This window comes from Crinia signifera, chromosome 6 (genome assembly GCF_055691185.1).
Source record: "Crinia signifera chromosome 6, ASM5569118v1, whole genome shotgun sequence".
Taxonomy (NCBI): domain Eukaryota; kingdom Metazoa; phylum Chordata; class Amphibia; order Anura; family Myobatrachidae; genus Crinia; species Crinia signifera.
The window spans coordinates 200,345,381-200,371,128 of NC_139222.1; the positions used below are offsets into that span (position 1 = coordinate 200,345,381).

General features: G+C 44.0%; 1 protein-coding gene across 1 annotated transcript in view; it reads right to left on the reverse strand.

Moving 5' to 3' along the window:
* Positions 1-2,488: 2,488 nt before the first annotated feature.
* Positions 2,489-25,748, reverse strand: part of CARD14 (caspase recruitment domain family member 14) — a 79,205-nt gene continuing 55,945 nt past the window's right edge. The window contains 8 exon segments of the mRNA XM_083148627.1: positions 2,489-3,418; positions 4,337-4,452; positions 4,545-4,666; positions 9,822-9,995; positions 18,750-18,840; positions 22,263-22,326; positions 22,853-23,090; positions 23,253-23,379. Of these exon segments, the coding sequence (XP_083004753.1) occupies positions 3,211-3,418; positions 4,337-4,452; positions 4,545-4,666; positions 9,822-9,995; positions 18,750-18,840; positions 22,263-22,326; positions 22,853-23,090; positions 23,253-23,379 (1,140 nt within the window). The 3' untranslated portion in view covers positions 2,489-3,210.

Below are 25,748 nucleotides of genomic sequence, written 5' to 3' on the forward strand. Positions count from 1 at the left end.
TGCAATTATTTGAAACCATTATTTTTATTGAACTCCTGAGTGTTATTGATTTCTGTTAGCTACACATCGGATTGATACGTAGTTGTAAACAGGGTTATTTCCGTATCTTTTAAAGATCTGAGCCAGAACAAGGATTACAGTAATTGATAATTGTTCTTGTTTATATTGTTTTATTTATTTATTTATAATTTATTAGAATTCTAAATTGTATTTGTAGAAATTCAATACAATACTTATTTATCGAGTCCTATCAAACCATTAACAAATGTGTGTTGCAGCTATAAGGCTATTATTTTCTTGCTTTATGCACATAGTTGTTATTACAAGTAATTGGGCGTGCATGGGAGATTATATATCAAGCAGTTCTGCGCTACCTGGTTATCACTGTGCTATACAGCCACTCTGCTTACCACACATACACAAACCACATCTGTAAAACACAGTAGCTTCCATGCTTTAGTGCTCGACATGCCGCTGTACAACACTAGATACACCCACAGGTGTTGAACCCTCCTTTTAGCATAGTAGCATTTACACTTAATTGGGATTTTGACCCTTTGAGTGCCAAAATCTCTGGGAGATATTCAAAATACCTGCTAAAAATGGCAGCATCGCTCATATTTGTTATATAAATTTAAATAAAAATATGTTGTTTAAAAACAAAGATTATATTTCATGTCATTATGATGAATAAAGATGTTTGCGATTTTTACTTTTTTTTTATAATTTATTAAAACACTACATGTAGTGTAAAACACATGCAATTCACGTAAGGTACAGTATTTAACCAGTCGCATATATGGAAAGAGTACAAAGTTGCAAAGACAGGAAATAAAGAGGTGACGTACATTGACCAGAAATTTATATACATAGGGTGCACCTTATAACTTAACATCGACTAACATGAGAAGAGGTTTTAAAGAATAAAACCCACATATACATCCAATCATAATAAAGTTGAAACTTATAGCTATGTAAAAAAAACAAAGGAAATAAACCAATCTTAGCAAAAAGGAAATACGAACAGCAACCGAATTAAAAAAGATGGTCATTTGTAGAAAGTATTTCTAGGTTATACCAAGAAGTAACCCTAGTAATCGATTTGTGGAGAGGATCTTTCTGTGCAGAAGGCAGGGTTTGTATATATGGCAACCATATTTAAACAAAAATGTTCTGCTTCTTTGTTTATGGACATCTCTAACCAGTCCATGTTAAATAAATAAATAATGTTCACACTTTTTGACACAAACACTCCACTCAAAGGGTTAAGCCCCATACACACTACAGGAACCTGGCTGCTCCCCGATATAGTTAGTAATATTGGCCGTGGCGGTGGGTGGCCAATTTGAGTTTGCACACTGAACAATATCGGTAAACAATATTGTTCAGTGACTTCATGCTGAACATGTGGGTCATTGGCTATATATAGCCAAATTGACCTGCATGTTATACTGATGGCAGTGGTCATTAACAATGTCTGGGACGCATCATTAATGATATTGAAGAAAGTACACACAAAGCTCTTTCTGACTAATATCTTTTACTATATACTATAATTTTATTATTTTTGCCGAGTCCGAAGTGTGTTGAGCGCAGCGAGCCCTGCGAGAGGGGACATGGAATACGAGGCCGAAGCGTGGCGAGCGCACGTGGAATACATGTAAAGTAATCTGTGTTCCCTTGCGGGGCTCGGTAGCTCGCTGCGCTCGCCACACTATCTAAAAACAACTCCACGCCGACGTGGATAGTGGGGGTATGAAAAGGTCGGAGGACGCGTACCGCCGCCCCTCGCAGGCTCGCCATGCTTCGGGTTGCCGTTGATAGTGGGGGTGGCGTTGACAATGGGGGTGCATTTAACATTGTAAGCACCCATCAGGGTGCTTGTACAATTAAAAATCAAATCGCATTGCATGCCGCTATATTGCATGCAATGCGTTTGTATGTATATGAATCAAAGTTGATAAGATCCTCCCTCCCCCTCCTTGTGAAAAATTCCTCATGAGGCTGCTGCTTCCACTGTCCACCAATGCTTTATTACAGGGGTTCCCAATCTTTTTCTAATTACGGCACCCTAGAGTATCAGAATTCTTCCACGGCACCCCTAGGCCCCAAAAAATATATATCAAATTAAGTAGATTGTGTTTATATGTGCTTCTTAGGTTCAGTTATGTGGTAAAGGGGAGGATTTGGTTCTTATTGTACACATTTTATGATTGGCAGCCACCAGCACTGGTTTTGTCCAGAAATAATTGATCATAAATAATTTGAATTGGTCCTGGACGACCAACCCAAAGCACCCCAGGGAGCCTAGGCGCACAGTTTGGAAACCACTGCTTTATTATATTTATTACAGTTACATCAGCCCATCACCCACAGCCCATGGGTGATGGGGATAGCTCCAGGCTGGAGTTTCCCTGGAGGGGGGGGGGGGGGGGGGGGGGGCCTTTATTCGGGGTCCACACTTTTTTTTTTTTATTATTTATTTATTTTTCTATTTTATTACAGAGAGATGCTTGTACGAATCTGACTGATCTGTGCAGGCTTCAGCCAAATACGCCTGGAAAATAAGGAGCATATTCCAGTCATGATTTCTGCTGAATTACCAGCTGAATTGGCAGTGATTTATTAAAAAGGCAAATTACGGCTTATCCCATGTACGAACAGGTATGACCGGGATCGGCCAAAAATACGAATGGAGAATACAGCATATTTACTAAGCTGCCATATTCTCCAGGTTTGTATTTACGGTGCTGTGATAGCTGACCAATAATCTGACCGACTGAACACATCTGAATCGGCCCCATAGGTAGGGTAGGAACTAGCCTCTTCTACATAGCTTTCAATAGCACTATTTAGGCCGGGCCCCCATGACACCCTGTAGTACAGCCCATCAGATAAATTGTATGGTACAAGTTTATGCAGTAAGATAAATTGCATGCAATATATCTTATGTGAAATAAGCACTCTAGTACAAAATCTGACATGCAGGTCTCCCAGGAAGCTGCTGGGGTGTTTAAGGGAAATATGATGCAATGTCAAGCCTCAGATAAATTGCCTTAGTGTATGGCCACCTACTGTGTGCACAGCCGGCAGTACCTGTCACAAAGAAGTTTAGAACTAGATAATTGAGTATGTAAGCTATTATCTACTGAAAGAGTCTGTAAAATCTTTCTCATAATGAGATAAGAAGGTGCATGACTATTGGATTATTCAGCAAGACTGGTTCTCCAACCAAACAGTTCTTTTGTGTTCATCCATGATGGCATCCTTTACAGCGGAGAGCAGAGAGTCAGTGTCATGCCAGCTGTCTGGGTACACAGTGCTATATAGACATGGCAGTGCATCAAGCTCAGCCTCTTCCCGCTGGGCACATTCCAGTAGCAGATCCTCACATTTTCCCCACCATTGTCTGGTTTTTCTAAAGGTTATATAAAGAGTATATGTCAGTCACATTGTTATGTAAAAAAAAAAATGTCATCTATATAACTAACATTGTTATTATTGTCAGAAGTGGCTCCTACCTAATTGTAGTTGGGGGGCTGCCGCTACCCAAAGGAGGTTAGTTCTCTGCTTATGGCTGCCCATTCTGGCAGTCCCAGATGGAGGAAACCCCTCCCAATGGGATGGCTGTAGTGTCTGTGGCCCACAGATAGGACTACCAATTGGAATTCCCTGCCATTCATAATTGAAGCCAGTGCAGCCTATTTTACCTGGTGTGGCTGCAGTCCAGCAGTCCGTAGATAAATCTGCCACTATTAGTATTATAATTCAGATGTGGACAGAGTAGCTTTCACTGCTGCTTCCTTGGAATATCTCTGTATGCAGTAGTGATCCCAGTTGCATCCTAGGACACAGTATCGGATCACTGCAACACCATTGGGCGGGTGCGGTACCCATGGGGCAATAAAGCCACTTGTTGCTGATCCTTGTAAGAGACGAGGACTCTCCATCCAACAATCGAGATCCTGGCCTCTTCCCTGCCCCTAAAAAGTGGTGTTACACCTCCATTTTCACAAATTGAGGCAATTGCTTTCCTCTCCCTGACCCCAAATGGCATTAGACTGTCAATCACTGGTAGATTTACTTGTGTGAAATGTTGGCACCTTACACATCCTGCCAGTACAGTTATAAATATAATGATTAGCCATAACAATGGTACTGCCCGTGCCTGTGAAAAGCTGCAAGTACTTGATGACATCCCAGAGCCAGCTATCCATGGTCCACATACACATTCCATGACCTAGACCTCAATCATATGTTTATAAATGTTCTGTAAGATGTAATAGGTTGGCTGCAGTTTATTTATTACACACAATTGATGCTAAGCAGTACTCACTTCAGTTTTTTGGCGCTCTTCTCGGTCAGTGGGATATGCACTATAATAGGATAGATACCAACACGGATCAAAGCAGAGAGACAGGAGAGACCGAGTTCTAGGATGCAGTGCGCATTCTATGGAGAAAGCCATTGGGAAAAAAAATATCTCAGATTGACAATATTCCACAATACCCCCCAAAACCTAAAAAAATGTGTCTTTGTCTCACCTGCTGGGCTACTGATTCTACATTCTGTCTAGTAATACAGCAGCGTATGCCCCCTCCATCCTTTTCACCAATAATTTCCCCACGCTGATATCTGGCTGCATATTCAGCATCTGTCAGACACTCTGTATGAGAATACAGCAAACGCTTGTGTGAATCATGATAATATTTGCTGAGGAACATCATTGCAACACAGGAATAGGCAGTTTGCTAATAATTAACTTTGCCAGGATTGTCTACTTTCTGGCAGCCAGCTCCATGAAGCGGGGAGGGGGGGGGGGGGGCAGCGTGACAAGAAAGGGGCAAAAGAAAAAAGTTTGGTACCGTGTTAGCCAGTTGATAAGAAAAGTTTTATTGTTCCTCAGTGAGAAAAACAAAATAGCAATCTAGAAAATATGATACCTTTTAATGGCTAACAAAAATAAATGTTGTTAAAATGCAAGCTTTCGAGACTTCTCAGGTCTCTTCCTCAGGCATGGTATAACAAGGTGTGTGAAGAACCACATATATATACACAGCAGAGTAGGAACAAGATGTGATAGATGGACATTCTTAAGATCAAAACAAAACAAAATAACAGAATGAGCTTGTAAATTGAGTCCTTAATTGGTTTGTAGATAAGTAGTGTGAAAGTTTTATTGTCTCTAAGTTGATGACAGACCAGAGTTAGAGCTCCGATGCCCTCACTCTCTCTCGCGGCCAGATTCCTCAGATGTTGTAGTGGGCCATAAATCCCTCGGATAGATTCAGTCCTGTGTTAAGGGTGTCAAACGTTGTCATTAATTTGTATTCCCAGACCCTCCTGTCTCTTTGTGATTTGAAATTTCCTTTTAGTATAATCACTTTCATATGATCCTGATTGTGTCCTGGGCTGCAGAAATGTTTGGCCACAGGAAAGTGTGTCTTTTTTTCCTTTATTGTGTGGCGATGGGACCTCATCCTTGCCTTAAGTTTTTGTCCTGTTTCTCCCACATACAGACCCCCAATAGGACATTTGGTGCACAGAATCAGGTACACTACATTGGTAGTAGAACATGTGAATGTCCCTGGGATCTTATAGTCCTGTTGTGTGTTGGGGATCCGTACACTGTCTGTAGTGAGGATATGGGCACAGGTTTTGCAGCTCCTTACATTGCAGGGATAGGTTCCTCTTTGTGTAATGGATGGCAGTGAACTTCGGATTATAATATTTTTCAGGTTTGCAGGTTGTCGGTAACATAGTAGTGGAGGGTCTGGGAATATTGTTTTCAGGCGGTCATCTTTGTGTATGATGTGATGTAGTTTTTTTGCAGTTTTTCTTAGCACCTCAAGCTGTGGGTTGTAGGTGACTACCAGGGGTACACGGTTGTTTCTTTCTCTTTCTTTATATTGGAGAAGTTGATTTCTGGGTATCCTGATGGCTCTGATAATCTGATCGTTGATTGATGTGGGATGATATCCCTGATTTAAAAAGGTCCCTTTCAGTTGTTTTAAGTGGACATCTCTATCTGCTGGGCTGGAGCAGATGCGATGATATCTGATGGCCTGGCTGTAGACAATGGATTTTTTGATGTGTTTCGGGTGGAAGCTGTCCCATCTGAGGTATGAAGGCCGATCCACGGGTTTTCGGTATAGGGTTGTCTGTATTGCGTTGTTTTGAATTGTTATAGTGGTGTCAAGGAAGTTTATCTCGGTATATGAGTAATTCATTGTCAGGTTTATTGTTGGATGAAATCTGTTAAATTTTTCATGGAAATGTATGAGTTCTTGTTCAGAATCAGTCCAGATGATCAGGATATCATCTATGTAACGGAAGTAAGCCAAGGGTTTGATTGAGCAGGATGCCAAGAAGTCACTCTCGAGTTTTGCCATGAACAGATTGGCGTATTGCGGTGCCATTTTACTGCCCATGGCGGTCCCGGTGCGCTGTAGAAATATTTCTTTGCCAAAGGAAAAATAATTGTGTGTAAGGATGAATTTTGTAAGCTGTGTTGCAGGACCAGGAGCAATCCCATTGGACTCAAGATATATCTGGCATGCTGTCAGTCCATCTTCATGGGGGATATTGGAATATAGGGATTCCACATCCATGGTGGCAAGGATGGCTCCATTAGGGAGGGGACCTAGGGTTGATAATTTATTCAGTAGGTCCGTGGTATCTTGGAGAAAGCTGGTTGTATGTCTCACCAGTGGTTTCAGGACACCCTCTACCCATCCTGAGATTTTTTCAGTGAGGGTTCCCACGCATGAGATGATTGGCCTCCCTGGGTTGCCGGGCTTATGTATTTTGGGAAGCATGTAGAATATTCCAATTCTGGGACTGTCGGGTATCAAGTCCAAAAGTTCTGTAGACTCTGCTGACAGCCCCCTGACAAGCCTTCTCAACTCCCTTAAATATTTTTGAGTTGGATCTTTGTCTAGTTTGGTATAGTATTGGATATCCATCAGCTGTCTATTTGCTTCCTTAGTATAGTCCGATGTGTCCATGATGACTATGGCCCCACCTTTGTCTGCAGGCTTGATGGTGATTTTCTTGTTGTTTCTTAAGGTGTGAATAGCTCTTCTTTCTTGCACACTGATGTTAAAGTATTCCTTTTTATGTTTTTCCAATATTGTTGACTGGACCACATTTCTAAAAGAGTCAATATATAGGTCCAAAATGGTACTGCGGCCAGGTGGTGGTGTCCAGACAGAACTCTTCTTGTGGACTGGTCTAATTTGTGTTTGGCTATTTGTAGGTTCTGTCTCCTCTCTGTCATGGAAGAACTGGAAGATTGTCTACAGCCAGGCCATCAGATATCATCGCATCTGCTCCAGCCCAGCAGATAGAGATGTCCACTTAAAACAACTGAAAGGGACCTTTTTAAATCAGGGATATCATCCCACATCAATCAACGATCAGATTATCAGAGCCATCAGGATACCCAGAAATCAACTTCTCCAATATAAAGAAAGAGAAAGAAACAACCGTGTACCCCTGGTAGTCACCTACAACCCACAGCTTGAGGTGCTAAGAAAAACTGCAAAAAAACTACATCACATCATACACAAAGATGACCGCCTGAAAACAATATTCCCAGACCCTCCACTACTATGTTACCGACAACCTGCAAACCTGAAAAATATTATAATCCGAAGTTCACTGCCATCCATTACACAAAGAGGAACCTATCCCTGCAATGTAAGGAGCTGCAAAACCTGTGCCCATATCCTCACTACAGACAGTGTACGGATCCCCAACACACAACAGGACTATAAGATCCCAGGGACATTCACATGTTCTACTACCAATGTAGTGTACCTGATTCTGTGCACCAAATGTCCTATTGGGGGTCTGTATGTGGGAGAAACAGGACAAAAACTTAAGGCAAGGATGAGGTCCCATCGCCACACAATAAAGGAAAAAAAGACACACTTTCCTGTGGCCAAACATTTCTGCAGCCCAGGACACAATCAGGATCATATGAAAGTGATTATACTAAAAGGAAATTTCAAATCACAAAGAGACAGGAGGGTCTGGGAATACAAATTAATGACAACGTTTGACACCCTTAACACAGGACTGAATCTATCCGAGGGATTTATGGCCCACTACAACATCTGAGGAATCTGGCCGCGAGAGAGAGTGAGGGCATCGGAGCTCTAACTCTGGTCTGTCATCAACTTAGAGACAATAAAACTTTCACACTACTTATCTACAAACCAATTAAGGACTCAATTTACAAGCTCATTCTGTTATTTTGTTTTGTTTTGATCTTAAGAATGTCCATCTATCACATCTTGTTCCTACTCTGCTGTGTATATATATGTGGTTCTTCACACACCTTGTTATACCATGCCTGAGGAAGAGACCTGAGAAGTCTCGAAAGCTTGCATTTTAACAACATTTATTTTTGTTAGCCATTAAAAGGTATCATATTTTCTAGATTGCTATTTTGTTTTTCTCACTGAGGAACAATAAAACTTTTTTTAAGAAAGGGGCAGGGATAGAGTTTTAAGTGACATGCTGTGTTTGGGGGCGTGGCTAGCACAATCACTTCAACATTGTCACCCCCCGCAATGTCGGTATTACAGGCAATGCTCAGCGGTGGTCAATGGCATTATTTGTCCTATGAGGGGCAGTTGCAGGAGACTGTGGCAATGCGGGGGACTTGCCATGGAGCCGGGAGGGTAGACAACCCTGAACTTTGGTCTTCTTCAAATCAGGATCTGCCACAGGAGGGGTGGACATGGCATTGTGTAGAAGGGGTGTGGTCAAATGCCACAATTCCCATTTTCATTAATTTTTATGGCATGCTCAGCTCTCTCTGAGCAGCTGGTCAGTCCCCAGCTCCCCTACCTGCACTTATAGATGCTGTGTGCATGGGCACAACATCTATTCAGTGATCAGTGATCACCGGCTGCTTTTCAGAGTACTGGTAATCTTTGAACCACCCCCCTCCTGTGGGACACTGAACTACGGATGGGACAGTGTTCAAATAGCGGCACAGGTATCGGCACAGTTGGGAGGTGTAGTTTGCTTGCAGCCCAGAACAAGGGCGTTAGCCTTACAGGCCAGGGGCACTGGCTCCATTGCCTCCCGATAGTCCAGACCTGCCTTAGAATAACTGCCTGGTGGTACCCTCTCCCCCTCCTCTGTCACCTGGCTGGCTGTGCCTGTCGCTGTACTCACTACAGCAGCAAGTGACAAGGAGTTGGGTGGGAGAAGTCGCAGACGCAGGCAGCCAGTGCGGGACGGGTGAGAGGGAGCAGTGAGCACGCCCCCTGCCAGCCCATCCCGGTCTCCCAAAGGGCTGCTGCGGCAGTCTCCGCGCACAAAAAGTGGGGTCCGGTCTCCGTCCCTCCATCCCCCAGCCCGCCTGTCCCCTCCCGGCAGACAGCAGTAACAGCGTCTGACTGCTGGTTACTGATGACAGCGCTTGTCCTCGTGGGTGTCACACAGCGCTGCTGCAGCACAGGCAGGGGACAGCCAGCCAGCATGTTAGCTGCTGCCTGGCCTGCATATGGTGAAGTTCCTGGACCCCGTCCTCCGGCAGCAGTGAAACAGTGGGACAAGCCGTGCGGCGCCTCTGCCTGTGAGTGACCACCTTGTTAAAAGTTCAATATACTGTAGGGGTGACGGGTTGCTTGTTGGGGACCTTCACGTGGCCCTAAATATATATATATATATATATATATATATATATATATATTACAAAATCAGCTTCTTTAAATCATGCATGGAGGGGGGGGGGGGGGGGGGCACCAACATGTATCTTGCCTCCGGGCACTTGGTATGAACTTACGCCACTGTGACCATACCTGTATCACACTTCATGAAGTCTTTGTTTGTACATAGCTTCTCACTCAGTATCCGTCCTAGCAGTGAAGGGACCAGCAGGACTGGGCGTGGGACTATTATCTTGTGGTGAGTTACCAAAGTGTACGGCATCAGTGTCAAGCAGCTTCTCCCCAATGAAGAGCTGGCAGTAGGCTCTGACCACAACAAGATAAAAGCAATATATTTCCAATAACATCAGAATAATAATAAAAACAGTTTCATGTACAAATAAAAAAGTAATCATCTACTGACTGTCATTCTTTGTTAGTAACTTGTTCCTTATTATTGTATTTGATTATACTTGTTTTTCCCAAAAAAGTTGCATTGAGAGATGAGCTCCCAGCTCAAGCAGTACTGATTGTCAAAAGGTGAAATTATTCTTAAGGAGCACACTAGATACTGTAATTTTAAGCCATATGCATGATAACGGAATAGTGGTCAAGTCTAAACTAGTGTGTACACACTGGACAATAACAATGAAAATGTTGTTATGACAGTCATAACAACATAAGAGTTAATCTTTTCAATTTGCGTACAGAAGCTTTCGCTGTACTGACGATGCGGTAGCAACTGTTGTGCATTCCACTCTAACACACTGGAACACAAATCAGATTATGTTAGAATTCTTTTAGTGGATTTTAGCTCTGCATTTAATACTGTTATTCCTATGTCACTGATATCCAAACTTATTGACCTAGGTTTAAGCGGATTTACTTGTAATTGGATTCTAGATTTTTTTAACTGACAGACCACAGGTGGTAAGAATGGGGAGTGCAGTATCTGAAGAGATGGCTATAAAATGGTCTAGTAATATACTGTCACCATAGGCGTGCGCACGGGGGGTGCCAGGGGTGCACAGGCACCTCCTAATGACACCCCCGCAGCCTCCTCCTTTCTCTTTAAGACACTCGCTGGCTCACTGGCTAGATTCTGCGCGCCGCCCCCTTCCCCCCTCTGCCCGGCAGCTCAGCAGCTGCAAATGCATCCTTCCTCTGCCTAGCAGCATGAGGAGTGCTCTTTCCCTTCACTTGGAAACGTAAGCTCCGTACCCCCTCTGTCCCGGCACCTCCATCCGCCCGGCCGCGTCAGCTCCCCCCCTCCGCTAGTCAGCAGGAACCCCGCCTCCGCTCGTTTCTCATTTGCAGGAGCTCTGTCCTGCCTCCACTCATCAGCGCCGGAGCTCCGTCCTCACCTCTGACCGGCGCCTCCTTCATTCCCCACCTGACATTGGCAGGTCTGTCCCCACGCCCAGTGGCAGTTGCAGATAGCTCTCCCCTTCCTCCGCAGGCTCCAGGCAGCTCCACAGTGTATATAGGTTTATGGGAGCAATTTGTGTGTAACACTATGGGAGGCATTATGTATGTGGCACTATTGAGGGGCATTGTGTCTGTAACACTATGGGAGGCAGTGTGTATGTGGCACTATTGAGGGGCATTGTGTCTGGCATTAAAGGGTCAGCACTATGTGTGTGGCACTATTGGGGGGCATTGTGTCTGTAACACTATGGGAGGCAGTATGTATGTGGCACTATTGGGGGGCATTGTGTCTGGCACTAAAGGGTCAGCACTATGTGTGTGGCACTATTGGGGGGCATTGTGTCTGTAACACTATGGGAGGCAGTATGTATGTGGCACTATTGGGGGGCATTGTGTCTGTCACTAAAGGGTCAGCACTATGTGTGTGGCACTACGGGAGGGCATTATGGGTGGCATTATGCATTAAACACTTTGTAGACATTATGCGTATGGCACTCCGAGGGGGCATTATATATGTAGAACTAAGGTGGGCATTATATGTGGGCAATGAGCATGTAATCCCCCCAGACAATGAGCATGTAATCCCCTGGGCAACAAGCATGTAGTCCCCCTGGGCAACAAGCATGTAATCCCCTGCTGGCAATGAGTATGTAACTACCACTGGCAACGAGCATGTACCCCCTGTGTCAATGAGCATGCAACCCCCCCCCCCATGTCAATGAGCATGTAATTCCCTGGCAAGGAGCATGTAAACCCTGGCATCGAACATGTAACTCGTGACAATGAGCATGTAGGTAAGCACACTTTTATGGCATAATATGTAATGAGCAATATGGTGTGGTGTAATATGTAATGTACACATGTATACACCATATACATGTATATATGTGTATAATGTGTAATGGGTATTTTGGTGTGTGGCATAATGTGTAATGGGCATTGCTGTGTGTAGAATAATGTGTAATGGGCATTACAGTGTGTGGCATAATGTGTAATAAGCAATTTGGTGTGGGGCGTAATATGTAATGGGCATTACGGTGTGACGCATAATAGGTAATTGGCATAACAGTGTGATGCGTAATAGGTCATTGGCATTACGGTGTCTGGCCTAATATGTCATTGGCATTACAGTGTGAGATGTAATGGGCATCACAGTGTGAGGCGCAACGTGTAATGGGCATTACGGTGTGTGGTATAATGTGTAATGGGCATTAGGTATGCTATATAACGGCTCTGTGAGGTGAAGTAAGCATTACAGTGTACATTTTTGGCGCATGCCTTTGGCTCACACTGTCCATATTTTACAAAAATCTGTTAAGCCCTGGCATTATGTGTGATGGGCATTACTGTGTGTGGTATTATGTATAATGGGCATTACTGTGAGTGGCATTATGTGTAATGGGCATTATAGTGTGTGGCATTATGTGTAATGGGCATTACAGTGTGTGGCATTATGTGTAATGGGCATTACATTTTTGAAGCGCGCCTTTGGCGCGCACTGTCCCTGTTTCTGGTGTGTGTGTGGGGGGAATGATTCAATGATTCATTCTGAAGTGCATATACATAAATAAGTCACCTTCTATTTAGTTAGCATTTATACCCAATTGGTGGAGATAGACACGCCCCAGGAGGTGGGGATGGACACGCCCAGTAGGTGGTTATGGACACTCCCCTCCAATGGTGCACCCCCTAAGAAAATGGGCTGCGCACGCCTATGACTGTCACAAATAAAGAAATCCTTACAGTGTCTCTTTTTTCTGAGGCATTTAAAAGCTGCAGGTGTGAGTAGGCCCACTATGATCAATCTTTACCAGAAATATTTTATTGGATCAGAGCCATCCTTTTTACAGGGTTTTTGAGAAATGACGTTCACAAAAAAGGTTCAGAAGTTTGGGGGCGCATACAAGCCCCCTACATAATAGCTTTCTTCCATCCACTGTATGCATGATAAATGTATAAATGTTGAATATTTTATGTATATTTTGTATACCTTTTTATGTGTGTTTCATATATGGATACTGAGGGATGCAGTGTAGATCCCGGCGGTCGGGATCCCGGCGTTCAAAATCCCGACGCCGGAATCCCAACACTTTCTCCCTCCGGGGGTGTCCACGACACCCCCGGAGGGAGAATAAATTAGTGTGCCGAGCGTAGCGAGGCACCGGGCCCGCTGAGTGGCGATCCACGTCACCCCCTTGTTGGGATTTCGGCGGTCGGGATTTAATACTGAATCCGATACTGACTGCACTGGTATTCTAAGTACACTGTAATTTTGTCTGTAAAGAGCTTGTTTTTTGCTGATGATAAATAAACTTGAAACTTGTGTCCACACTATGGACTTAATTTAGACTTGACCACTAATTTAAGAATTCCCAAATCAAGCGATTACTGAAGGACTGCGCTTGCATACAAAATGCGTATGGATAGTAAACGCAAAGGACCGGAAGATTGATTGCCAGGAAGCCGGCTTTTGGCAGTGGAAACCTGGCGTTTTTTTTGGAGTTGCGAGAAAAAATGCAGGCGTGCCTAGGTGCTTTTGAGGAGGGTCTATGATGTCAGTGTATTCCACTTCCACCCTGTCTCAGTCGCAGATTAGTGGAAGCCTTAGACCTACTCACATTTGCACAGATGGTAAAAACTGTTCAATGGTTCAGGAATTGCGTATGGATTTGCGAGTGGAAAGCGATTAGCAAGCCATACGCAATTCTCTTGCAATTTATTAAGGGGCATTATATTTTCTGCCTGAAATGCTGCTTTCTCCTCACAGTCCACTGTGAATTCTCTCATTAGCGTGTCTAAATAAGGGCCTACTGTATATCATTAATGTGCAGTCCTATGGATTGTGAGTGATGTCTTCTGTACAAGCAGCTTAATCTGAGGATATCGACAACTATATTCCTGGATGTGGCCGCTTAAATTGCTCAGTGTGTATGCACTATATATCGTTTGTCCGGGAGTTCCAGGGGGTTCAAGGGAAATCAGAAGCGACATTGTATGGTTTTCATGTTGTCTAGTGTGTACCCAGCTAAAGAATAACTAATGAACCATTAAATATTTTTTGATGAAACCCTCAGGAGGACATCCAGGATATCATTTGAAATTTCCTGACGATTTTAAGCAGTAGTTTAAATTGAGGCTGGGACAGAGCGGAACAAAAGTTGGCTTTACTTATTGTGCCCCATATTTGCACTGTAATTGTGTTTGCCTAACTCTGTATAGCCCACAATGCATGAACATGATTTTAATAAACTTTGCATATGCACTACCACCCAATTATTACCATTTTTTTTATTAATATTTATTTCTCTTTCATCCATCCTGGTGACACAGCTCAACCATGGGATGTAGGAGGGTCCGAAGGAGCCAGGCACCTATGCTAAAACTTTTGAAGCAGCCATGCATTAGAGTAAGCTAGGGGTTTGGTTTTTTTTATTAATATTTCACCTAGTTAGTGCAGGTTACAGTGTGAGGCTTCCAGGGGAATTTCCTCACACCAACAGCGCAGCAGAGGCTGACAGAAGCGTGTCCTGTCAGCTCTCTGTGTGCTGAGAGATGCTGTCTGGTCTCTCAGTACAGCGATTGGAACTCATTTCAGAGAGGTCTCCTGGGCCCCAGGGAACTCCTTAGCCAGCTCCCTGCCTGGGGGGGGATCATGGGTGAGGGACACCCCGCGATGGCGGCCGCCATCTTGAAAGGGTTTACAGGCTGAACTCTTTTGGTTGTTGACGCCTGTTACAGGAGCTCAGCATAGCTGGGCACTTCCAAGTGGTCCTGAAAGGAGGGGAGACACTGGAAGGCAGAAGAAACTCATGGTAGGAGCGGCTTACAAGGGGAAGGTGCCAAATTGCTTCCCTCCCAGCTGAAGCAGGGACTTGGTCTCTTCCTTCACTCTGCCCTGGCGCCCTTTCTTCCCACACTGTGTGGAGCTGGAAGGAGATTTATTTCTGCAGAGAGAGTGACAGTTTCTTCTGAGGCAGCGCTTTCCCCGGTGACCACTGAGGGTCAATTACAGCAGCAGACAGCAAAGTACACTGATATATTGGCTTTGTACAGACGCCTGACTTATTGCACTGTGAGAAATTATCAAGACAGAAAGGTGTCATGCTGCTGTACTTTGGGAGGGAGTGTCTGCCATGTTAATTAACTGCAAGTTTTGCAGCCTTAAATTAACTGTTGAACAGATGGACCATGGGTATATATGCCCTGCATATGAATCTGTGCCCAGTGGGGCGCAAGCCCAGAGGGCTGAGCAACCTGAGCCTGCGTGGGCAGCTGCTCTGGGAAGGTCTGTGTCTGCCTTGGTACAGGCTCTAATTAAAAAGAGGGATGAGATGGTTAGATCTCCTAGGCCATTTTCATCCCCACAATGTTATGTTGCCCTATTCCCCCCTCTCAGGGGGACCCTGCATGTATACAGGCTATGCAGGACACTGAGAGTACACAAGATAAATGCTTTTATGGAACAGTTTACTAAGGATCCTGAGGTTCCTCCCAGACAACCTTCATCCACGCCACCTCTTCTTAATGTAGATTCTGATGAAGAAGAAGAGTGTGTTGAGGAGATGTTTTGGGAACAGAGGAAAGAGACTGAATCCTCTGTCCCTGGTAATGATGATTTGATTTTGGATGCTAAACAGGCATTTAATCTATCTGATGTGCATAAGACTCCCCAGCAAGGAGCTTCTAGGGAAATTCTAGGTTTGCTGTTTTTCACTCGTCCTTTCGTCCCTCCTTTAGAGGGGGTGCTTCCACCAGAGGGCAGTCTGGTAGAGGAAGATTTGCCTTTGGGAAGGGTAAGGCTCCAAAGTCCCATTTTAATGCCTTCACAAAAAAGCAGGTTTCCAAGGGTGAGGAGAAGCCCTCCTCATGACGGGATGTAGGCTCCCCATTCGGGGATCAGAGTGGGGGGTCGCCTCCTTCTGTACCGCGACATTTGGGCTAGCTCCACCCAGGATCCTTGAGTCCTCAATATGGTTTCTCAAGGATACAGGATCAGCTTAAAGGGAGTTCCTACAAAGAGGTTTCTTCCTACACCTTTACCAAGGGAGGCATGCATAAAAAAGGCCCTTTTGGGGGTGAGGCTACAGTTTTTGGGAGTAATTCTGCATACACACCATCATCATGTGTTTCTTCCAGAAACAAAGGCCAGAGACATTTGTCAGTTAGTATTGACCATTCTGCAGTGGCCCGGTCCTTCAGTATGGCATTGTTTAAAACTACTGGGCAAGATGGTGGCGACTTTCAAGACCCTTCAGTATGCAAGGTTTCACTCGAGACCTTTGCAATGGAACATTCTTGCCAGTTGGTCAGGGAATCCGAAGTCCATGAAACAAGAAAGGGTTCTCCTGACTCAAGAAACTCAGAATTCATTACTGTGGTGGACAGATTTGGAATTCCTCCAATTGGGTCGCTCACTTCGGTCATGGGACTGGTTGGTGGTCACCACCGACGCCAGCCTCAGGGGCTGGGGAGCAATAATCCTGAACCTGAGGTTGCAGGGTCTAGAGTTTCTGAGGGGGTCTCCCATTCGAATCCAGTCGGACAATGCAATGACTTATCTGAACCACCAAGGAGGCACTCGCAGCAGGATGGCGATGCAGGAAGTGTCTTGGATTTTCGTGTGGGCAGAGTCCAATATTCTGGCTTTATTGGCTGTATTCATTCGGGGGATTCGGAATGTGGAATCAGATTTTCTCAGCAAAGCAGATCTCCTGGAAGGAGAATGGGTGTTACATCTGGAGGTGTTCCAGAAATTGTGGCTCTTTGGGGACTCCCGGAGGTGGACTTGATGGTGTCCAGACACAATTGTCAGGTATCCAGGTTCTGTGCGATGCCATGACAGTGCCCTGGTGTTTCAACATTGCATATGTCTTCCCACCATTTCCCATGTTGACACGGGTCCTCAAGAGAGTGAGGACGCAGGGAGCAACCATCATTCTAATAGCTCCGGATTGGCCACAGAGATCTTGGTATTCCAACATTCTGAGCTTGTTGACAGCGTTGTGGTGTCTTCCACTTTGACCAGACCTTCTCAAGCAAGGTCCCTTTCTTCATCAGGACCTAGCTCAGCTCAATTTGATGGCTTGGCTCTTGAAACCTCCATCTTAAAAAAGAAGGGTTTCTCGGATGCAGTGCTCCGAACTATGATTAGTGCAAGGAAACCAGTTTTAGCAGCTATTTATTATAGAGTTTGGAAGACTTACATTAGGTGGTGTGAGAGACAAAAAGTTCACACATCTAGGTTTAAAGTTTTGAGACTTCTGGAGTTTCCCCAGGATGCATTTTCTCCACGGGCTTAAGCCTTTAATCCTTGAAGGTGCAGTTGTCTGCCTTGTCTATTTTCTTTCAAAAGAAAGTGGCCTTGTTGCCGGAGGTGCAGATTTTCCTCCAGTGGGTTACCTGTCTTAAGCCTCCATATAGACAACCAGTGGCACCTTGGGATTTATCTCTGGTGTTATCTGTTCTGCAGAAACCACCTTTTGAACCATTACGGTTGGCTGACCTTAAGTTTTTGACTTGGAAACTGACGTTTTTGCTGGCTATCGCTTCAGCAAGACGTGTATCTGAATTGGGGGTCTTGTCTTGCAAGTCTCCTTTTCTGGTGTTCCATGAAGATAGGGCTGTGTTGAGAACAGTTCCAAAAATTTTGCCAAAAGTGGTATAAACTTTTCATTTAAACCAGGAAATTGTGCTTCCGGTGTTTAGTCCTCCAGAGGAAATCCGGAATAGGGACAAACTGAAGAAATTGGATGTTGTTCGCGCTTGCGCATTTATGTGGACAGAGTGAAGGAGTTTCGTAAAACTGACTTGTTACTAGTTCTGTATGATGTACATAAAAGAGGGTGGCCAGCTTCTAAGCAGACCAGTGCTAGGTGATTAAGGTCAGTTATTGCTTTTCCCTACTCTAAAGTGGGCAGACCAGTGCCCTCCAGAATTAATGCTCATACCACCAGATCGGTTGCTGCCTCTTGGGCTGTGCGTCATGTGCTACAGCGGAGCAAGTATGCAGGGCTGCCACTTGGTCCTCTGTTCACACCAAATTCTACAGGTTCCATGAGTTTGTGTGGGAGGACGCTTCATTTGGGCGAGCAGTGATGAGAACTGTGGGCCTGAGCGTACCCTCCCTAAGGACCGGCTCTTGAATGTCCCATGGTTGAGCTCTATCACCAGGATGGTGAAAAGGGGATTTTTGTAAGAACTTACTGTTCGAATCCCTTTCTCTGAATCCATCCTGGTGACACAGCGATCCCTCCCTTACACTCAGTAAGTTACCATTTCATGTGTTGTCATGTTATATGGTTATTATGTGATAGTGCATATTAATATGTTTAGGCGTTGTACTGAGTTAATATATCCTAGTGTGCTCTGGAAGTTGAATTGCAGAATGCTGGGATGCAGAAGGGAGGAGCCTGCCTCTCTCAAAGTTTTACCATAGGTGCCTGGTTCCTTAGGACCCTCGTACATCCCATGGTTGAGCTGTGTCACCAGGATGGATTCAGAGAAAGGGATTCGAATGGTAAGTTCTTACAAAAATCCCCTTTTTTTGTGTTTATGCCTTGTACTCACAACACAACATTGTATATATGCCTTTATACCTCTTGTATGGCACTTAGTACACCTTGTGGAGATTAACAACAAAAATATAATATTTACCTTCACACCGACATATTCCACATTCCAGAGACTTCCAGAGCAAATGTGAGCTACAGCGATCAGTGCTGACTATACGGACTTGCTTTCTAGGCTGTGGGGAGAGTAAAGTATATGGAGAGCTGTGACAAATATACTGTGGCGGTGTAAGACATGTAATTTTAACATTGCAATTGCAACCACTGTTCTCAAGTGTGTTTATTGTACTTGTAGATGTCATCAGTGTTCAACTGCTGATAAAGTTTGATATAAAAAAAAATTAGCTTCGAAGTATGTTTAGTGATAATCTTTTATAGAAGAAGTGTTATAGAAGTGTTGGCTCCTCCCTTTTGATATTGCAGCATACGCTTGCTTTTATTAATACATAAATGGAGTTCTGGTTTGATTGTAATAGCTTATGCTCCTATATAGCGCATATGCTAATTGGAGGAAATATGAGTTTGGCAAAGCAGATGTACCGTTAAGCCTTGGAGAGTGATACATTTGAGAGACACAAACCAGTAACCAATTGGTTATGGGTCATTAGGTCAACAATGTCTTGGTGGACAGTCAAAAAGTTGACCGCTATTGGTCAACAGTTAAAAGGTAGACACAAGCAAAAATGTCTACATGCTAATGAATGGTGCATACATGATCAACATGGTCAAAAGAATGACACAAGCAAAAGGTCGACATATAAAAAGGTTGGCATGGAAAAAGGTTGACGTGGGTTTTTCACTTTCTGGTGTCTATGTCGACATAGGAGGACATGGACACTGTAAAAGTGCACCACATCCCCTTGCATGGCTCATAATGCCTCAGGCACACTATTATATTCTCCCTTTATGCCCACTGAGATGGTGAAGTATGAGCAAGTTGGTTAAAAAAAAAATCATGAAAAACTCATGTCGACCTTTTTCCAAATTTTTATTATGCCAACCTTTTGACATTTCGACATTTTGACTGTTGACCAATAGTGGTCGACCTTCTGACTGTTGACCTAAACTCTGTTGAAAGAAATGACTGCATACCAACCAATCAGCTATTAACGAGTGATTACCCTACTTTCTTGTCTCCTCTCCTGGAAAACCCCACTGTCTAATTTTTGGAGGAGTGCACCGATGTTACTTAAGCCCCGTCTCTATATCTGCAAAATCCAGTGATTTGCAGGTACACGGAGAGGGGTGGTATTACAATGACAACATTTGCATAATTTAGCAAAACCCTCCTGTGGCCCTACTTTCCCAGATACAAGGGACTCCCCTGACAAATAGGGAGTCTATCACAAATTCTATGTGAGTAGGCTAGTAAGCCTAAATGTCACATTAGGCAGGTAGGATCTGATACATAAGGGGAAATTGTTCTAGAAGTTCTTCCCAAGGTAAGGGTCTGAGGAAGGTTATCTCCCCCACTTACGGCTGCATCCCATGCAATGGTGGCAGTTCAGCAATTGGTTTTAACACGGATATAAAAATAACCAGGCCATTTTCCATTTATTTATACTGTAACTGCGTATTACTATGAAGTTACATATCAGGAGCCACTGTTTAATTCAACAGGTGGCTTATTAGCAGTGGCCTATTGTATTTCATCATTAGATCATAGCTGCTAGTGCAGTGCAACAGTTCATAGTCAACCAATAAAACAGAAATGTAAATACAGGTTGAGTATCCTGTATCCGGACATCCATTATCCGAATTATTCCAAAAACCGTGGTTTTTGGAATCATTCGAATAATTTTTTTTTGTTTCCCCCCCCCTAACCCTCTTTTCATACTTACCAAGTCCCAGGGCGTCCACAGCAGGCCTCCGGCATCTTCTCCAGGGTCTCCAGCGGTCCCAGGAATGCATTGCGCCGGTGTTCGCGCGCGCCGGTGACATCACCGGTGTGCATGCACACCGGCGCAATGCATTCCTGGGACCGCTGGAGACCCAGAGAAGATGCCGGAGGCCTGCTGTGGACGCCCGGTGACTGCGTGGATGCCGAGGGACAACCGGACACCATCAGGGGACAGGTAAGTATGCCAAAAAAAAAAATATTCCAAAAACCGAAAAATTACCCTATCCGGAATGCTCGTGGTCCCGAGCATTTCGGATAGGGGATACTCAACCTGTATATTGCATTAAAACCATCAAAAAGTAACAGTTCTTAATATATGCGTAGTATCCCAAAATAAGTCATGTAAACTCTTATGCTAAGAACGTTGGGTATGTCTGTTTATTCCAAGTTGGTGCAAAACCTACTGAAATAATGTTCATGAAAACGGTGTCATTTCAGCGCAAAGAAATAACTTGCACTTTGGGCCTAATTCAGACCGAATTCGAACAAATGCCCACCCCAGCCGCCCGCATTCCCACGCTAGCATGCAAGGAGATGTGTACGAGAACTGACTTTTATTTCACAAGGAGAACACCAAAAAGGGGGCAGGTGCTGATGTATGAGGGCCCTGCTCGCAAGCTTACAATCATATGACGTCAGCTGCCCGCCCCCAGCAGGCATCGTCCCGCCTGTGTTCCCAGGAGAACGTCCAGCATTTTCATGGGGACTTCCATAAAACTGTGCGTTCCCCTGCAGCTGCCCACTACCCACCCCCAGCCCTCCCCTGCCCGTTCGCACATGGTATCTGCACATGCGCATATTCACGCACCTCACAATTGATAATAGGGCCGGATTCGGACCCATATGAACAGGACTTAATCGCCCCCTTTCTTTTAACTAGATCGTTCAAATTAAAGATGAGCAATTGCAAAAAATAAAATGTATTGACACCATCAATGCAAGAGATACTGAATCTGTTCAAAGAAGCCCTATTCTGTAGAGGCCAATATATTAACAGGATGAAACACAGGTGACAAATGGGCCTGATTCTGGTCTCCCCTACGAATTTGCATGGGAGCGCAATGCTTTTGTTTTACACATGCGCATTTCTGTGTATATGCATGCGCTGTGTGCGAGCAGTCACAAAGAATAGAGTGTTCAACAGCACGGTCGGGGGGCGTGGCAGGCTGTGGGGTGCTGGGCATTCTCATGGTAATGCCCCGATGACGCAGGTGCCGGGGGTGGGCAGCTGACATCACTGGATGTCAGCTGCCAGCCCTGTCCTCATACAGGACGCACGCAAAGCTAAGACATCTGAGAGTGTCTAAGTTATACGTGTACTAACCACATCATTCGAATGATGTGGGTCTTGCCCCCTAGGCTGCCAACGGATGTTTATGTAAAACATCCATTTGCAGCCATGTGGGCAAATTCGCCCTGCAAAGGGGGGTGGGGGGGGGGGGGGTGGGGGTGGTGGCAAAGCTAGCGTTGGACGTACTTAAAAAGACACACATCGCTGCAAGCTTTGCAGCGCTACTTTTCAACCAGAATAACTTCCAATGTATGTATTCCTCAAATTATTTTCATTCCCAATAATGTTTACTTATAGTTTAGTAGACATCAATTCCCAATAAACATCTGCTTTGCTATTACAATTACTGTACTAGTGCAAGGTATACAATAAAGCTAGTAAATAATAAAGAAGTCCATACTACTCACCTGGTGAGGAATCCCATTTTGCCATGTCATGTGCTGTATTGATGTTATTAAATGCTGTTGCGCCCTGTAAGATAGCCAAACGTGTTAGCAGTTAGAATTCATATTAAAGCATAATGGGCCGATTAAAGCCAAGGTCAGAGAATAGGAACAGGGGTTTATTCTAGTTCATTCTTTCTGACAAAATCCTTCTTAGATGGACAAAACCATGTGCACTGCAGGGGGGCAGATGTAACATGTGCAGAGAGAATTAGATTTGGGTGAGTTATTTTGTTTCTGTGCAGGGAAAATACTGACTGCATGATTTTACACTTCAATATAGATCTCACTTTGAAGTAAAACCCCACCCAAATCTAATTCTCTCTGCACAAGTTACATCTGCCCCACCCGCAGTGCACATGGTTTTGTCCATCTAAGAAGGATTTTGTCAGAAAGAATGGACTAGAATAACCCCCAGTGAGACAAGGGCTAGCTTTAGAGATAGTCCAAGTAATTTCCTCTGCCTTAGTAGTCCATACAAATAAATACATTATTTCTTCTTCACTCACGTAAATACAAAATTCAGATTAATGATGAAAATTCCAGCTACTTACTGCCGATAATTTGGAATTATCCCCGATTCTCCATCCTTCATAGTGTAAGCATTAACCCTGTGAGCAAACCATTGGCAGCGATTTTTGTACATAGTATGTGTGACATGTAAGATCTCTCCACATGCCACCTGCAGGCCTCCCTCAACACGTGCAGGCATTGACTGGTTTACACGGACGTAAAATGAGTCTCCCGATGTGACAATTCCACTCTCTATGTTTTTCAATAGCTTTCGATACTCTACAATGAGAACAATTGAACTTAATTGTTAGTTTTGTCTTCGGTGTTACAAGACATGAAGGCTAGCAGGATGCCTAGTCCAACTCATGGCAGCATGTAAAGGACATCGCTAAGTATTTTTTACATGATTTAAATTAAACTAACGGATTTCATTTTCCTTACCTTCCATGTTGCATTGGACAGTAAGGCAACAGAATCCCTTAACCCTATTGAGGGTGCAGTGAGCATCCTCAAAGGTCATTCCTTCTAGGCCCACCTTATAAGCTGGATTCATAACATCAAAATCTACCTGCAGAGACACAAAGCAGTATTTGTGGTGTATATAGCATATCTCCCAACAGTCTAGATTTCAATGCTCACTGAAGGCTCATTCGCCCACAAAAGGGGGCATGGCATTGGTCCCTCAAGGCCACACCCCCTGAATGATGTCGTTTTGGTGGCCAAATAAGTGGCATGGTCCTGGTCCCATTAGGCGACACGCCCTGAATTATGCTTGTGTTCATGTCACGCAGGGGATGAGCCCAATACGCCTCCAGCTGATAAGCTGTCCCCAGAGTGTGTGTCCCAACCTCCTGATCACCTGTGGGACACTTTAGCTCACAAGGGACAGTCATTGAATATTGGGACAGTCCTTCTAATATTGGGACAGTTGGGAGGTATGATATTGTTTGGACTGCACATGTTGATAACAGATTGACATTAACACAAGGTAACCAAAAATATAAAAATCTATTATCATTAAAGATAATACAAGTACAATAGAGAATTTAGCACCATGTGTAAGTATGTTGTCCCTGCCACAATGCTTATTAATATAATATGATAAATAAAGAGGGAATATTAGATGTTAGATGCTAGATGCTTAAATATGAGTAAATGGAAAATACTAGTTGTCCCTACAAATGAAGACATCTTAACCAATGTGCCACTGGAAACAGAAGATGTCGGTTTCTTGGATGTTTTTATCGGGATGTATCCACATTTCCCTTTACACATCCTCCAACTAAGGAGACCACTTAGCTCTTTCCTTACAACAAAATATAAATATCAGGGGCCAAATGTAATAGGGTGAGAGTTTTAGAAAGTGAGAGATTTTGGGAGAGTTTTCCCATGTTTTTTAAAGCAGCAATCAATTACATGGCAAAATCAACCTGGTTTTGCAGTGTAATTGATTGCTGCTTTAAAAACATGGGAAAACTCTCCCAAAATCTCTCACTTTCTGAAACTCTCACCCTATTACATTTGGCCCCAGGAGTCTGAGCTTCCTCACTATCCTTAATATCAAGCACTATTTTAATGGTATGAATTAATGGTACTCCCTTAATCTTCCTATGCTACAGAGGAGTCCCCTGTACTCATCCTTAGACTGAGAGGAGACCACAGATGCACAATCATCACCAGACTGTAAAGCTGGGCGCTACCATTAAGTAGCACTCATCCTTGAAGACACTTGTACCAGCTGCTGTACTGAATGAGATGAACCCCTGAACCTAAGTTGGCTCATCAGAAACGGATGGAGTGGGCACTTGTGAGCCTGGAAGTACCTTAGTATGTCTGGAGAGTCCAGCAGCATGGGTTCCATGTTCTGCATTCTAGGTGACACTGTTAAGAAACATTACCTGAGTGGTATTAACTCAACCTGACTAAACTGTGACCAACACACAAGTAGTCTGGTCTGGAGATATGATGACTGGGTGGTCAAGGCGGTTCAGAGATGAGACAAGGAGACCGTGGGCAGATGTGTCTTGATGATACAAGGGATGGTAGACATGGAGAAAGGGCAAAAAGAAGGACAAATCTGTGTGTCTTTCTTTATCTACTCTCTTGTCTGATGGCAGAATATCAGAATAATCAAATGCTGGCACTAGAAATAACTGGAGACAAGCTAGGTATTATGAAGCTGTTTCTGAGGGGTTGGGCACAAAATACTAGCAGTCGGCATCCCAACTGTCAGGTGACAGATAACGGGATTCTGACAGCCAAAATCCCGACACATTTTCTCCCTACCGCTAACCCACCTCTTGCAGCCTGACCCTAAACAACCCCATCAGCCAAACCCTATTCTCCCCACCCAAAGACTATCCCTAACCCTCCCGCTAGTGCCTAACACTAATCCCAAGCCCAGGATGTGTCAGGATTCTGGCCATCGGGATCTCATTGTCAGTCTTCTGGCTGTCGAGATCCTGATGGCCAGTATTTGGACCACATCCTTTCAGAGTTAGGAGTAAAGCAAAAAACAGAAAAGATAACTGTATATGGACAAATCATGTTGCAATGCAAGGGGTGAAACATATTATTTTTAGGATAAACACCAGCTGCTTTTGCATGAGGCCCATAAATGTCAGACAGCTTTTTTTTCAAACAAATTTTATTTGATTTTAAAGTGCATACAAATAGAAATAACGTTGTTTAAGCAGTAAATAACATCAGTCGCTATATTAGGGTAGGCGACATACAAAAAGATACATATTAGTTACATAGTAGTTACATCTGATAGTATAGTGATATAATGATATGATTTCACTTTAGGTACGTGTGTTTGAGTCTCAGGGACCGTGTGGTTTTGTATACCACACTGGATTCATAACAGTAATGAGATGTCCAGGGCGCTGCATTTCAGAAAGAGTATGGGTACAGTCTCGCCCAGGAATCATTGGT